At 42.6% G+C, this 11,512-nt stretch overlaps 1 protein-coding gene across 1 annotated transcript in view; it reads left to right on the top strand.

Annotated features, from left to right (window-relative positions):
• Positions 1–11,512, top strand: part of KDM2B (lysine (K)-specific demethylase 2B) — a 112,113-nt gene that overhangs the window by 37,547 nt on the left and 63,054 nt on the right. The window contains exons 7-8 of the mRNA XM_009998406.1: positions 3,850–3,943; positions 4,789–4,942. Coding sequence (XP_009996708.1) covers positions 3,850–3,943; positions 4,789–4,942 — 248 coding nt within the window. The remainder of the gene's footprint in view (positions 1–3,849; positions 3,944–4,788; positions 4,943–11,512) is intronic.

Genomic DNA, 11,512 nt, shown 5'->3' with positions numbered 1-11,512 from the left:
GGGTCAGGCCGTTAGCGTTGAGGAGTCGCCCGAAGGTAGCTATTGTTTCCCGCTGCGTCCTTCCAGCTCCCGCTTCCAGATGCTGTGAGGCGAGGCCCGGGAGAAGGGGACCCCCCCGGGATGCCGCCGGGGACCGCCGCAGCCTCCCTCCTCGGATGCCCGGGAGCAGCAATCCCGCCCGGGAGAGAGAAGAGAGCCAGGCAGCGAACGCGCAGAGCTGGGCCTGCTCCTTCTCCCCGCTTTGGCACTTGCAGTTGGCTCATGGGTTTGTGGTATTCGGTTTCAGGCTTAGGGATTTCAACCAGCCGGCGCTGCTCCTGGGAGGAAGGAAGAGTGAGCTATACTTTTCTCATTGGCCCGAACAAAAAACAGAAGCCTCTGCTGGGGTTTGGGAGTGGTTTATGGGCTGAGCTCAGTGGCAGGGGAGCCCTTGCAATGCCAGAGGGAATAGAGCCGTATGGTGCGCTGTGCCTATTGCGAGAGAAAAGGAGCTAAGCTCAGGGTAATGCTGCCTCTGCTCGCGTCTCCCCGAGTTCATGTGCATGTACGTTGTGCCTCTGCCTTCCCCTGCCCGTGCGCCTTCGCATCCCGCCGTGTCTGTCGCTGTCTTTGTTTTCTCTCTTTGCTTGCGGGTTTGTAGCTCTGCGTGGCGAGTGCATTGTGGGTTTGTGGGAGTGTGGGATCCGCGCTGCCTTATGGAGCCTCCGTGTCGTTTCTGTGTGCCCAGCTCTGTTTGCTTAGTGGTTTAGCTTAATTTGTATCATCTCACTCCCATTTGGGGGGGGGGGGGGGGGGGAATCTCTGTGCTTGTTCTTCCCTGTGAGTTTGCAGGTTACTCCATATTTCTTCGCATCATTTCTCTTAACAGATTTTCCCAGATTTTTTGAAAGTTCCCCTTTGCCCCATGCCACAAATCCTTTCTCCAAAATAACAATACATGAACTGGAACGATTTCAGGCTTGTGGAGGGCATAAAACAAACTCTTCAGTGGGGAAGGGAAGCTCCCCCACAACAGATTACAAGCAGCTGCATGTTTTAAAGCCCTAACTGAGGCTGTGCAGGGAGATGGAGTGGAGTGTGCAGGGATTGGATGTGGTAGCAGTTGTGAAAAAAATACTAAAGTTGGGGCATCTTTTGCATTGCCTGTTTTTTTTCAGGGTGTTACTCTGGTCAGATCATTTCTCCATGCCCTGCTTGGGGTTGTGTTCCTGCACCCCACTTTACCTGCTCTGGCCCAGACTGCTTCAAGGCAGAGAGCTGCGACCAGAGCACGCAGTGGGATGTAGTTTCAAGCTTTATTTCAACATGGATACTGAGATACGGCGCTTTTTTAGTGATTATCCTTTTGTAATAAATAAATAGAAAAACCTGAAAAGTTGAGTTGTTCCCGAATTAGCAGCTGTTAGTGATGAGAAGCTGCTTGCTGAGGTTGGAGCTGAGCGGTGTGTAAGATTAGCTGTGGCATGGAGCTGTGCTGGGACCATGTGACTGCGGTGTACATTGGAAGAGGAAGCTGTAGAGGTCAATGCAAAGGCATTGTGCCAGGCTCTGGCAACAAGGGAGATTGCTATATGGCGGAAGATGGCTTTTTTTCCAGGCTCCTGAGCTTTTTTGGTAGCTCTTTGGCTTGGACAAAAGCGGCCCTGTAAGATTAACAGCAGAAATGAAACATGGAATGGCTGGTTTGTGGATGGAAAGAAAATCCGTGGTTTGTTTTTTTTCTTCCCACATGCTTTGTAGGTTTTTATAAATCACCATGTGTAGCTCTTTGACTAACACCACCTTTATTGGAAAGGAAGTTGTTGTGTTTCCAGGAGTTTCAAGAAAACAGAGGGAGAATGGGGAAAAATGAGGAAAAAGAGTTGCATGTTTACAGTTGTATCTGCCCTGGTGTTTTCTCACCAAACTGAATTTTAAGCACTTTGGTTTAACAGATAATTCAATCCTGTTATTTTCTCTCTGAATGCAAACAGATCGACAGCTTTGAGTTTAGATTATTGATTTCTGAGGAATAAATAAAACTAGCTGATGCTTAGGCTGTTTATGCTCTTTAAGAATATCTTAATGTGAGTAGGTAGCCCTGCCTTAGATAATTTTTGTTGGTGTGATGTGTTTTACATCTGACCTCTTTGGAGACTGCAAATAATTGATTCCTTAAAGATTTGAGTTTTTTTACTTTAAAACAGCATGAACCTCTGCTTCTCAACACTGCCCACAAACGGAGAATTTCCATGTTGGGGTTTTTGTTTTGTTTTATGAGCAATTATTCAATCTGTGCCTTTTTGCAGTTTGGCTGGAGGAAAAGCAACTTCCTTTCTGGGCTTCTTTTATTGTTTTTAAATTGTATTTGACTTGTAATCAACAATGTCTTGGTAGATAAAACATAAAAGGAGAAATAATTATAAAAAAAAAAAATGTATTTGGGAGGGAAGGACTCATATTTTGAAAGGGAGCATATTGAGAGTCTAGACAGCTTCTTGGCTAGCTGTGATTTTTGAAGCATCTGAAATACCCCAGGGGCAGAAAAAGCTCTCTTCCTGCTTCTGAAGGATAAAAAAAAAAAAATAAATAAAAATAATTTTAAAAAAGAGTGTGCAAGAGGAGAGACATGTAATTGCAGAAGGAGAGGTTTTAATTGTGAGATGAAGGCGCAGGACCTTTTTTGAAGCCCACAAATTGACTGTCTTCATGACAGCATTGCGTCTCATTCTGTCAACTCCGGCTCAGGATGTGGTTGCTAGGCAGCGGGCTCTTATGTACCTATAGTCTCTCTGATTTGCCAGCCTTCTGCAGACACATGGTAAGGTCCTTTCCAGCCTATCATCTAGAGGGACTTTTGCACGCCGTCTGCATACTGCTGAGATTCTCCCTACCTGAATGTGATGAGAGACACTGTTCAATGAAACCTGATTTCTTCATTTTAGATCTTTTTTTTACCAATCCCATTCTGGTACTGTTTCCATAACACTCCTCCTCCTCCAAAAAAGAGAGAAAAAAAAAAAAAGGGGGGGGGTTGGTGGAGGGCAGCAAAGAAAAAAAAATCTAAAAAAAAAAAAAGGCCATGAAACGGAGACCGGAACAAGGAAAAGAGGTTAGTGGGTTAAGTGGTGTGTGTTTCCTGCGTTCGCAAAGGTGCCTGTAGTGAGGAGGGTGGCTGTAATTCGGCCATTGGTTACAGATGGTGGTTGGAGGTTTGAGATTCATGCAGTGAGATGAGAGCTCTTGTGTCTCTTTCCAGCAATGCTGACTTTGAACTGCTTTGAAAACCTTGAATCAAGACAGCGTAGAAATAGAGGGTTTGATACTTGGTGATGCTGCCAGCTGGTTCCTTTATGTGTTTGGATGCGGAAATGCTTAGAAATGTGAACAAAAAGGAGTTAATTTGCCAAATGAGATTTCTGTCCCCAAATTCTTGCAAAAATGGCATTAGTGGCAAGTAGGTAAAGAACATTCAGGGAGGATTTATAAGCGAATTAGATTTTTCAAAACTTTTGAAGTAATTTGTGTACAACTTTTAGTGAACATTATGTCTCTCAAGTGGTAAAGGAGAGCATTAAACATCGCCTGGGGACTGGCAGTGGCATCAGAAATATTTCTGGACAGTGTAACTTTTAATGTTTTTTCCATTCCTTAACTCTGAAGGCTTTTGTTCTAATTGTATGAATGGCAAACTCAAACGTGGAGATATGCATTTTTCAGCAGAAACCTAGTTACAGTTACTTCATGAGACAAATCCCAGGACTATAAATGCAGGAACTTATCACACATGCAGTTAACCTCTGCAAATTAAGGTGTGAAAAATACTCTTTCAGACTGTTTGGTTTTATTTATCCTTCTCTCTTCTTACAGGTACTGTTTGATGAGTGTGAAAGGATGCTTCACTGATTTTCATATTGATTTTGGTGGCACTTCAGTGTGGTATCATGTTTTCCGTGGTGGGAAGGTAGGTGAACCTTGTTTGATACTTGTTTTTATTTCTCTATGCCTCTTACAGGGAGGGTGGGGATATTGTTTTATTTTTCTTTATTATTTATTTTTTTTTTGAGGAGTGATCAGCCTATTTCAGCTGGCTTTGATGTACCTGGAGATTGCTGGGCTAGAAGGACACCATTCACCTTTATCAATCAAATGAGTTATTTACTTAAAGTAACAAATGTGTTGTTTGCTGGTGCTTTTAGACTTGCTGTTCTGCAGGGTAGAAGTGCCTTACAGTGAGTATCTGACTGTGTATCCTTGTTGGGTCACAGTGCCCTCACAAGTCTCCTTCTGTAGCTAGAGCTTCTGTTTCCTTTTAGAGATTCCATGTTCCCTTAGTGTGCACATGCACACTGTGCTGGAGCTGAAATATTATGGGATACAGAAGCATCTTTACTGTGTTGCTTTCCCAGTTCTAATATAGAGAGTGTATGGTGGGAGCTGAAATAAACGGCAGATTGAACATCTGTGTGGTACAGAGGCTGTTCTGTGTATTCCAGTGAAGTTGTATTATACCAACACACTGTTTCCTACTGAAAGGCAACGGCAAACGTGTTCTGAAGAAGATGTTTCATGGTAGAGAGATGACAACTCAGTTATCTTGGCACACAGAACTTCCAGCACATGGACTAATTGCTACTGCTGTCTCCCGTGTGCCTCTGGATACAACATCTGGAAAATGTGTTTTATGCAGAAAATAGGCGTGGTTTTATGTGTTCATTTGTCTAACACATGATAGAACCTTGGTAGAATCTCTCAGCTATTTATTTTTGTTGACTGCTGGTAATAGTTAAATCTTTGTTTTATTTTTAGATCTTCTGGCTGATTCCGCCTACTCTGCAGAATCTAGAACTTTATGAAGAATGGGTTCTTTCAGGAAAGCAAAGTGATATCTTTCTGGGAGACAGGGTGGAACGATGCCAAAGAATTGAGCTGAAACAAGGCTATACCTTCTTCATTCCATCAGGTATTACTTGCTAGCTAACTGTTTTTGGACTCACTGCAACTGTGTTTGACTAACTGGTCTCTGTAAAATGGTGCTTCGTGTCTAAACCCCATGTTGGTGTCTTTATTTGCTGTGACAAAAGAAGGGATAGGGACTGAATGCACTTAATTTTCCAGAAATTGACCAATCCAGACTGGTGAAAAATGTACTGTGAAGAAGTGTGTGCAGTGATCACTTTTACCTGGTAAAAGGAGAGAGGACTTGGGTCTCTGGGGCAGTTAGTCCAGTAGGACTCTGATAAGAAGTGGTGACTTCTGCTGTTGTTAGCTTTCTTGGGAAAACATTGTTTTGGTTTTGTGATCTCTTCTGGCAGGTTTCACCTGCAGCTTAGTAACCTAATTCTTTGCCTCTGTCTGTAGCCAGAGGTGGGTCCCTGATGGGGCTCAGTGGAGATTCCAGTACATGGAAGAGCAGGCACTGTGTTCCCTCAGGGTTGCTTCATTTTATTGCCAACTCTTCAGAATTTCTGCTGATGGAGATTGTGCTGAATCTGGGTATCTTCCAGAAGCCCAGCCACACTTAATTTTTCCACTGCTGTCCACCTCAGTAGCTGTGTTGCAGGATTCATGCAACCAAATAGTTGCTACTTTGAAGGCTGATGGCTTCAGCCCTTTCTGCTCCTGCCTAAGTTGGATTATGGATGGTGCAATCTGTAACACTCTGTGTTCACCACGATGCCAGACTTTGCTTTCTTTGACTATTATGGGTTAGTAAACTGGTTTATAATAATGTAACACATTGCCTCTGTCTAGCATTACCAGGGAAATAAATACAGGTAGCCTTTGTACATGACAGAAAGACAGGTTGGTAATTTATTCAGCTTTAGAATTACTCTCTGGAGATAAGATTATTATTTTTTAATCCTGCAGACAGAGAGACTGCAGGTCATGCAGAGACAGTGACAGTCTTCTTGCCAGCTAGGGAGCATTGTTAGTATCAGTTGAAGGCCACAGATTCACACATTTGTAAGTATTTGGTGAGAATCAGCCTGGGAGATGGCAGGTAAAATGACTTGGAGGGTGGAGGAGTTAATCCATTATAGGAATTAGGTCTTCCCTTGAAACAGGTCAGAATGTGCTGTTACTGTTTGAGCTGGGTGTTTGAGTGTGCCTGTGCTGTTTGCTTAGATCCCGTTCCTGCATCTTCGTATTTGTCTTCATTCCCCTGTGAGAAGCCTCCCACGAATAAGACTTTCTGTATGTTAGTTTAGTCATACTCAGCAGTCAGAGTACAGCAAGTTGTGGGAGCTTGTACAGGACATCACTGTAACATGGTGGCTGAAGTGAAGTGATTCCAAATGTGTTTTTTTTACTATAGTTTCTGCTTTTTTAGGAAAGCCCAAAGCACAGAGAAGCCAATGCCTCAGGTGTGTTAGGCTCCATGCTGTATTTGAAAGGCATGTATGAATAATTTCTCTGTAAACACCTCATGGATTCAAGGTTTTTTATTCTGCTGTGTTTTGTTTGGGAAACTTATTTGCAAATCTCTTATTTATGTGAAAGAGCACTATTTCTATGTTTGCTTTAAGAGTATGGAAATGCCTAATTAAAGGCTGTTCCAGGTCAGTGCACTGAGCATAGCTGTGTAAAACAGGTCAGTTCCTGTGACCTCTTTGCTCTGGTTTGGGCTCATATCCCATTAGTTAATGTTTGAATGTGTTTTGTCTGAACTTTGCAAGTGTTCATAGTGTTCACAGCGAGTGTGTCCCATACTTTCAATTGAGCCTTATCAACTCTTGACCAGCTTCAATTCATCCACGAGGAATATACCTTCTAGTTACAGGTCTGGTTGCAGAAATTGTAGAGTGATTCAGCTGGTGCACAACCAGACTGGGAATGGAGAATGTGTCAGCAAGTATTTTCCATAAAATACCCTGCTCAGCTTCTGTTTTCAAGTAATTTTTGGGAGGTGGTTCTCAAAATGCTATTATACCACAGCAGTAAGAATGAAGTAAGTAGAGAAGACTTGGAATGAGACACATGTGAAGGAGTGAGATCATAGGCTTGTGGAAGATGGAAGTTTTCTATGAGAATTTTATCAGTCACAATTAATCTAGAGCTTGTTCAGTATTACTTGTGCTGTAGCTTTCTTCCATACTGTGTGTGTCCAGTGATGACTTTCAGGGAGGGATGTGTGAAGTGTTTGGAGTCCATTGTGGTGGTGTTATGGAGAAGTAGTGTAGCTATCTCTCATTGTTGTGCTAGGGACATGCAGAACCAGTGTTTGGGCAGCATCCCTCAAATTTCCACAGCTCAGGATGACTGTAGGCACACATTCCTGGCTCGTATGCAGCCACTTGTTCTGTTACATCCTGATTGCTCCCCTACAGCCTGTTTGAAATACTGCTCACTATGTTAATGCCAATGTGCTACCCAGTGTTCTCATCTTTAGTGCATCTCCTTTTACTTAAAGTATTTTTCTCCCTTTACATCACTGCATAATTTCACTGGAACCTTTTCTCTCTGCTCTTGCTCTTCACCTCCCACTACAGTTTTTATGCTCTGTAAACCATCTCTTATTTCTATCCTTGCACTTGTGTTTTCAAGTGCTGTGTTATGCATCAAATTCCCTTCCATCTCTGTTCTCTGAACACATTAGTTTTTCTTGTGTACCCCTAAACATCACAGTTATTTCCTAAATCCAAGGTCAAAACTAAGTATACACAAAATGTCTCTTATTTGTGTGAAGTAGAGTGTAGTCATTATGTGTCTTGAAAAGGTGAACTTGAGCCAGTTCTGCATTACTACTGATAATGTAGTCTGCCAGAATATGGTTAAACCTGGATTTTCTTCTCTTATTATGAAGACCAGGCCAGCTGATCTCCAAGAAAGTTGCCACACTTACTGTGGATACAGTTTAGTTCCAGGGTTTGCAGCATGGTTGGTCTAAGAAAGTTTGCAAGCATACTGGTTCTGGCTCCTTTGGAAGGAGATGTCCAGCACTCACGAGGGTTCCTCTAATCATCGCTGTGTCTTAAGAGTCTTTTTCTGAGCCTCTGCTGCTGGTCAGAGGCAGTAGACTCACGAGCAGGTACAGTTTTTGGGTTGACTCTGCATGGATGTTCTTACTGTAGGCTTTCCAAATTTGTAGCTTTGAGTCCACTGAAGAGATGAGATGTTGTGACATGTGAACTGGTAGTTTAGAGGGCTTTGCTTGTGAGGGAGCACAAATCTAATCCTCAAGTAGCTGGACCATTTTGAGTGCCTTTTGTAAATTTTTTACATCTAGCAATAGTCATCTCAGTAATAGACCACTACATGGTCCATAAAATAATGGCCTGAGAAGTCACTGTGCTTTTATTATTTCTGCAAATTGACTAATGGAGTGCCATTAGACATTGTAGAAAATTCCTGCAGTGCTGATTTATTAGACATTCCTATGATCAAAATCCAGACTGAGTTTCAACTGGACATGGTGTTCCTTTCTGGTTGCTCTTCAAACTTCTCACTAGTGTTGCAGCATGTTATTTTATAGCAGTTGTGTTTCACCTCAGAGTTGGCAGTGTTCCACCAAGGAGTAAGCTGTTAGTTTTACTTTATTTTTCTTATGTTCTTTATAATGCACTTTGGGGCCTTTGACATGGAAACGTGCTATTCTGATCTCTCCTCATTTCTTGAGAGCTGAAGAAGGAGCCACAGTCTAACAAAATGCTCTTGTTGGTCTGTGGTGGTTAGTATGGTAACATGAGAATGCTCCAAAGTTCTTGTTTCCAGTCAACTGCAGAAATTACTTTTCTCAGATGAATGTTTTTGGAAAGTGGATGGAAAGGGGTGTTATGTGCTAGACTCTAGGCAGCTATTTGCAAGGATTCAAAGGACTTCAAATGCTGTATCAGTGGTTATCAGTAGGATTCTGCTTATTACAAGCATGTGCTCTTAGGTCACCTCTGCCATGCCAGGCAGTGTTTGATGAATCATTGTGTAATGGAGCCAGAAGGTAGCAGATAGTCTTTATATCAAGGAGAATGACAGGCTATTAAAATCTGACTGGTAAGTTTTTTTTGTAGGGAGTTGTGCTAGGGCTGCATAGCTGCCTGGCTATTTTTGGTGGTGTCTGTTGCTGTTCTCATTTTGGGAGCTCCCACTGATCTTAATGGAACCTTGTTGCCTGGGACCTTTAGGGACCAAGTGATGGAGATCAATGGAGAGGATAAGAGAGGAGAGTTTTTGCCTGGAGTGTCTGCTTTCAGATAGGGGACTGCATAATGTTGGGTTTCTTGTTCTATTTCTCTGCAGTGCTCTGCCTAATTCCTATCAAATGATGTAAGACTGAGAGTTGCTGTGTTAGTTGTGCTACTGGGGTAAATTATTTTTTTAATTAAAAAATGTAAACATGATATTTTCCTTGGTATATTTGGTTGTGAGCACTGTAGTGATGTGATACAAACCACTGGTTCACTGAGGTTATAGGGGGTCACTACTGAGAACTGGAAAATAACTTTTCCTAACAGTTTCTGGAAAACTTTTTTAGGTGTTAGGAAGAAATTCTTTGTTGTGAGGGTGCTGAGACACTGGCCCAGGTTGCCCAGAGAAGCTGTGGGTGCCCCATCCCTGGAAGTATTGAAGGCCAGGTTGGATGGGGCTTGGAGCAACCTGGTCTGGTGGGAGGTGTCCCTGCCTGTGCAGGGAGGTTGGGACCAAATGATCTTTAGGGTCCCTTCCAACCCAGACCAGTCTGTGATTCTATGATTGAATGAGAGAAGTAATGCTTCATTTATTGGCAGTGCCCACTCTAAGGTTATCCCTTCAGTCAATTTTTATTTTTGATGTGTTTATATTTAATCTTTTTCACCCCAAAATGCTGTAGAATTGCTTTTTATATCACAAAGCATAATATCTGTTCAGTTACTACTGGAAACGGATGCACCATGGTTTTGGCTTGGAGCTTGTAGTCTGTTTGCCCCATAGCTTTATAAGTTAATATTCTTTTTTTATTATTCTCAGATGAATGATTGCATCCTTGAAGGTACAGTAGGAATTCACAGGCCCCTGAAATCTTCTAACAAGTTTGCAATATTTAATAATACTTGTTTTATAAAATTTGAAAGATAATGAGATTGTATCTTTCTTATAACTGTTCAGAAAAGGTTTTGTTGCAGTTAATTTTACCTTCTTGATTTACTAGAGATGATAATATCTAAATACTCAAGTGTATCTTAGGAATGGTGGAATACTTCATAACTGTAAATGAGCTGAGAGCACTTCTGAGCCTCCTGAACAGAATTCCTGCTCAATGTTGCCTTGGCTAGGATTGTTTTAGGAAGGAAAAAATAGCCATTAATCACCAAGAACTGAAATAAACCCCATCAACTTCAGAAGAACCAGAAGTGGGCAATCTTCTTGTTGAGGCTGGAAATGAGGGCTGTGAGCAGTGACTGTGCAGTGTCTGTACTCCAAAGCCATCCCTCCACGGGGAGCTGAGCTGGTCCCTGGGCTGTGTGAGCTGAAGTCCTCACAGGCTGGGCCCTGCAGGAGCAGAGCATGTGCTCCAGCCACCCATGGTGGGACCAGCCTGTGGAGGGACAGGCTGGTTCCACCTCCACTCTCCTTACCACTGTCAAGACAGGCTGGTTTGAAACTGGTCACCCGTGAGGAAGAGTTTTCTAATTCATGACTAATCCTTGAAACCACACAGTGCCTGTGTCTCATCTATAGGATTTGCTTGTAGCCTTAGATAATGTTTAGCAGGTGCTTTTGTTTGTGTCTCTCAGCCAAAAATGAACAATAACTTATTCCCTTGACTTAACTTTTTCAGTCCTGAATTCATTTGTTCTGATATTACTTCAGTGTTTTTTTAACATTAAGGATACAATAAATTTGTGGCATTTTATTCTGTGTTACTTTCCCCTTTTTTTTTTGAGAGTATTACCAAGGGGAGAGATGTTACCTCCTGTCTTGCACTAACCTGTGAAACACAGAAGGTTTTGTAGGAAGCAGTAGGAGCAGTAGGAAGCAGTCACCAAGGAGAAAGTTGATGACAGTTGCTTCAGAGGTGTCTGTGTTGGAGGCTGGGTGGCAAGGTTTTGCTGTGAGAGCTGCAAGATGCAGACATACGTGAGCAGACACGACAGGCTGGCCAGCAGAGTGATCATGCATGTCAACAGTGCTGTCAGTTAACTCAGGGAAAAGTAAAGGTGTAGCTGAGGGTGAGGCAGGTGGATGTGTTGGTGTGGATGATACTAAATCACTCCCCTTGGCCTTCCTTTTTGCCTTATGTATATGTGCAACTTGCTCCTCTCCTGGAGACCTGCCTTTCTCTTTATAAACCTGTGCAATGGGAAGACTTAGAAGATGGGTGTTCTTGTTTGCAAATGATCACAATGAACATTCATCCTCCTCAGTTTATTTCTGAGTCGTGCTTATATCTAAGCTGTGGGAATGAATTGAATGTGCCATCCAAGCTTATCTGTTCTCAGAGCTCATTTCCACAATATATTACCCTCATGAAAACTGTTTCCTGTTTTCTGCTCATCTCTCTTTCCTCCTACTTCTACTTTTCTGGTGCTGAGCTCTTCAGTTTTGCTCCCTACAC

Source organism: Chaetura pelagica, unplaced genomic scaffold, assembly GCF_000747805.2.
Source record: "Chaetura pelagica isolate M959 unplaced genomic scaffold, ChaPel_1.0 scaffold585, whole genome shotgun sequence".
Lineage (NCBI taxonomy): Eukaryota > Metazoa > Chordata > Aves > Apodiformes > Apodidae > Chaetura > Chaetura pelagica.
The sequence above is the reverse complement of the archived record's forward strand: the minus strand, read 5'-3'. Positions and strand labels throughout refer to the sequence as shown.